Genomic DNA, 4,016 nt, shown 5'->3' with positions numbered 1-4,016 from the left:
TTACGATTTTAGGCTTGCTACGGGTTTCGGAGCAACCACTCCCATTCCCTAGCGCCGGTCTCGGCCCTGAGATTGGGTCGTGACATAACTACTATAAAGAAATTTGGTTGAAGTATAAAAAATCCTTGAACTTTTTTAAAAAGTACAAGACAGTTCTTTAACTTATTTTTGGTACAAATCGACCCTCGAACTTATAAAATTGAACAGAAAAACTCTTTCGTCCAAAACTTAAGTTAACTGATGATGTAGTATATAGGGAAAAGTTCAAACACAGCCTTAATATTTAAAATACTTACCAATTTTATGTTTATGAATTATTTAACTATTTTCACCATCTTCGTCATTTAAATATCTATGATTAAACTAAATTATAAATTAAAACCAATTAAAACTCAAATAAACTAATCGAAAGCTAATTAAACATTTCAACACCCGATTAAATTAATTGAAACCTAATTAAACACTTCGAAACATAATTAAAAAAATAATTGGATTTTATCTCGAGATTTTGTTACTTAGATCTTTGGAATTTTTTTCATCATCAATTATGTGTCGCTTCACCTAATTATTGGTCATTACTATGTTTTCCGTTTTTTTCTCCGACGGATGTATTTATTTTTTCAATTTCTCAACTTCTCTCCTCCTTCCACCCACTTCCACAGCCACCACCTTCACCCAAAGTCACCACCTTCACCCACCTCTGTAACCACTACCTCCATTCGAAACCACCGCCGCCCCTTCCCGGAACCGCATCGGAGAAAGCCAACTTCGTTTGAGACGAAGCTTATCGTCTGAGCTTCGTCTCAAACGCAGATATGCATTTGAGACAGAGCTCAGACATTGAGTTTCGTATAAACTAAGCTTTGTCTCAAACGCTGAGTTTTGTCTCAAACGCTGAGCTTTATCTATGAAGCTCAAATGAGCTGCTTTGTCTGAGACGAAGCTCAGATGATGAGTTTTGTCTCAGACGAAGGTCGGTGTCTACGACGGCGGTTCGGAGTGCAAGAGGGCGGTAGTGGGAGTGAAGAATTACAGTGTTTAAAATTTTTGGACGAATTTTATTTCAGCATAATAAATCTCGAGATCAAATAAGATTTAGTTAAAAAATTTATTTAATATTTCAAAATTTATTAAACAAATTTAATTAATTTTAATTAAATTAATTAAGATTTTAAATTACTTTTAATAAATAAATATGATCTTATAATAATATATAAAATATTAAATAATTGTGATATTTAAATGTAGAAGAGGGTGAAATCTGCTAAAAGAATTTATATGTATACAATTGGTAAGTTTTTTTAACAATTTTGAATTTTTTTTCCTGCCATGTCACCAGTTAACGGAGATTTTTGACGGAAGACTTTTTTATTAAAAAAAATAATGAGTCTATTTGTACCTAAAAAATTAAAAAGTTATCTTGTACTTTTTAAAAAGCTATAAGAATTTTTTCGTATCTTCTACCAAGAAATTTCAATTAAAAATTACTTTTCTGTTAAATTGAAAACGTTATGTCAATTTTGACAAAAAAAAAAGAAAACGTTATGCAAATAAAATTTTGATACAGAACAAATATCTTTTGTAACCTAGTTTTTAATTGTTGGATGAATTATAACGTGGACTATATAATTAAAGAATTTAAAATTGTAGGGAGTCACTCCCTTTAGTTTTTTTTTTTTGATGAATACTCCCTTTAGTTATCTACTTCGTCTCCAACTCCCACAAAATTCCAAATTAATTTCAGAGTTTTAGCATTGTTGGCTCGCTTCTACGCCTTCCTTCTCTTTATTTTCTCTTCTCCAGCTATCGGAGCTCTGTCGAACCAGTTGCCTGATCGGGTTTCGTGATCGCGATAATTTAAAAGATTGAGGTAACAAACCTTGTCACTGTAATCTTTAACGCTATCGGGCGGAACTAGAAAGAGTTTATTATTTTAAATCTTTGAAATAAAATATGAATATAAAATTTAAAAATATAGTTTTTCTATCTTAAAATTTATATTTTGTCAATTTTGCTCATCTTACGAACAGTTTTAAATAGGGATGAGTCAAAATTTAAATTGGAGTTCCAGTTCGATTTTTGTCAAGTTTATTAATTATTAAAAAGTGATTATGAATTTATATTAGCATTTAGTTTATGTTTTAACCATCATAATAAAATCGAATATAAAATTCTTAGGTTTTGATTGTTCATTATTCATTCTGACATATACTTAATGTTTGATTAGCTTGGCAATGGTATCAAAGAAGAAGGTAGTAGAGTATATTCCTGAAGAGTTGCAGAGAGAAATTCTTGCACAATTGCCAATGAAATCACTCATCAGATTCATCTCTGCTTCTAAGTCAATGTACGCTTTAATCACCGATCCTTCGTTCATAACGCTCCACCTCAGGAAAACGAGAAACCAACACCAACTCTTCGGTAAAATCCATAGATCGCCTTTTTATAATATTAACATTAATTCTTGTAACGGGGCGATTATTTCGTTAGCTCAATGTTACGGATCTTATCATGGGGAAGTTGGATTTCCTCATAATTTTGGTGGTTTTGTTCTCTCCAAATCGAATAGTGAATCGAGTATAACTATTCCTAGGCCGAAGTTTACTTCCCTCGGATCTTTTGTAGAGTTTATTGGTTTCGGGTTTGATTCTATGACTAATGACTATAAATTGGTGAGGTTTACAATTCAATTGGCTAATAGGATTAGCAATGATGTAGTTCAGCCATTCATTCAAGTGTGCTCCGTGAGAAAAATGTGTTGGAAAACAGTTATCTATGATCCAAGCTATCTCGTCTGTTGCCAGTCGCGACTTCCTTTTGTGAATGGAGCTTGTCATTGGATTGCTTGTTCTCATCGTGTTCGGAATGTGATTCTGTGTTTAAGTTTTAAGGACGAATTAATTCGAGAAATGGCAATGCCAGATTGCTTGGTGGGTGAATCATCTTTCAATTTAAGTCTTTCTGTGCTTAACGAATCGCTTTCCTTGGTTCTGTTTAAGAAAGGATTAGCAAAAAAGCAATGTTCGATTTGGGTGATGAAAAAGTATGGTATCGCGGAATCTTGGACTAAACTTTACAATATCGAAAATTTGGATGGTTTGGTAGAAAGGTTTGTTACGGTTGGAATGAATGGTGAAATTTTGTTTGCAACGAAAGGTGGGGAGATCGGTGCTTATGATGAATCAACAACCGAAATCAAGAAAACTGAAATCCAAGGTGATAGATTCTGCTGTTATTTCGATAGGCCATTAGAGAGTCTCGTTTGGCTACGAAATGAAAATGAAGTAAATAATGTTACTCAGAAGCGCGTCTTATCTGCGCAGATTGCGGAAACTGATAGCAGCAAAGTTTATCGACATCAGATTAAATTTCCTTTACTTGTCAGGTCGGTCAAGAGTCGAGACATTTGTTTTTATTGCTAATTGTACTATCTTTTTTTCTGCTTTGCGATTATTGAATTTTGAATTGGCAAATAGACATCTTAGAATTGGTGCTATTAGGATTAAGAACAATGTCTCATTTTATTTTTAAAAACGTCCATTAGAAATAAATTTCAGTTCCATGTATAAATGGCAGTGTTTGTTTTGATCATTGTTCAGAAAATAATTCTTTGATTTGGTTACTCAAGTTAAAAAAAGTATATCTTTTTGGGATGTAGTGTATGCTTGAGAAGCCTATATTTTAAGCAAGCATAATCTGTTTGCTAAACTTCTAATAATTTGCACACGTTTTCGACTAAGCCTTATAACACGTTTTTGTTAATTTGAATATTAAACCATACGTTTTCCTGATTTTATGCCACTTACATTTTTTAGTTACATTGAACATTTCTTTAAAATTTGTCTACAATATCTTTTATTGAAACTTTAAATTAATTTAGTTGCTGGATTAGTTTAGATACGAGAGAGAGAGCCTTATTGTATTCTGGGGTATACGCTAATACGGTAAAATATACTTTAGGTCAGTGAAACATTTTCACGCCTCAAGCTTTGCTTACACTCTGTTCATTTCTATTT

General features: G+C 32.4%; 1 protein-coding gene across 1 annotated transcript; it reads left to right on the top strand.

Annotated features, from left to right (window-relative positions):
- Positions 1-1,675: 1,675 nt before the first annotated feature.
- On the top strand, positions 1,676-3,603 carry LOC126660915 (F-box/kelch-repeat protein At3g23880-like). The gene is made up of 2 exons (XM_050354633.2): positions 1,676-1,870; positions 2,228-3,603. Exon 2 carries the CDS (start codon positions 2,235-2,237, stop codon positions 3,420-3,422), a length of 1,188 nt encoding a protein of 395 aa, XP_050210590.1. The 5' UTR covers positions 1,676-1,870; positions 2,228-2,234; the 3' UTR covers positions 3,423-3,603.
- Positions 3,604-4,016: the final 413 nt, after the last annotated feature.

The sequence above is a fragment of the Mercurialis annua genome, linkage group LG8 (genome assembly GCF_937616625.2).
Source record: "Mercurialis annua linkage group LG8, ddMerAnnu1.2, whole genome shotgun sequence".
NCBI lineage: Eukaryota > Viridiplantae > Streptophyta > Magnoliopsida > Malpighiales > Euphorbiaceae > Mercurialis > Mercurialis annua.
The sequence above is the reverse complement of the archived record's forward strand: the minus strand, read 5'-3'. Positions and strand labels throughout refer to the sequence as shown.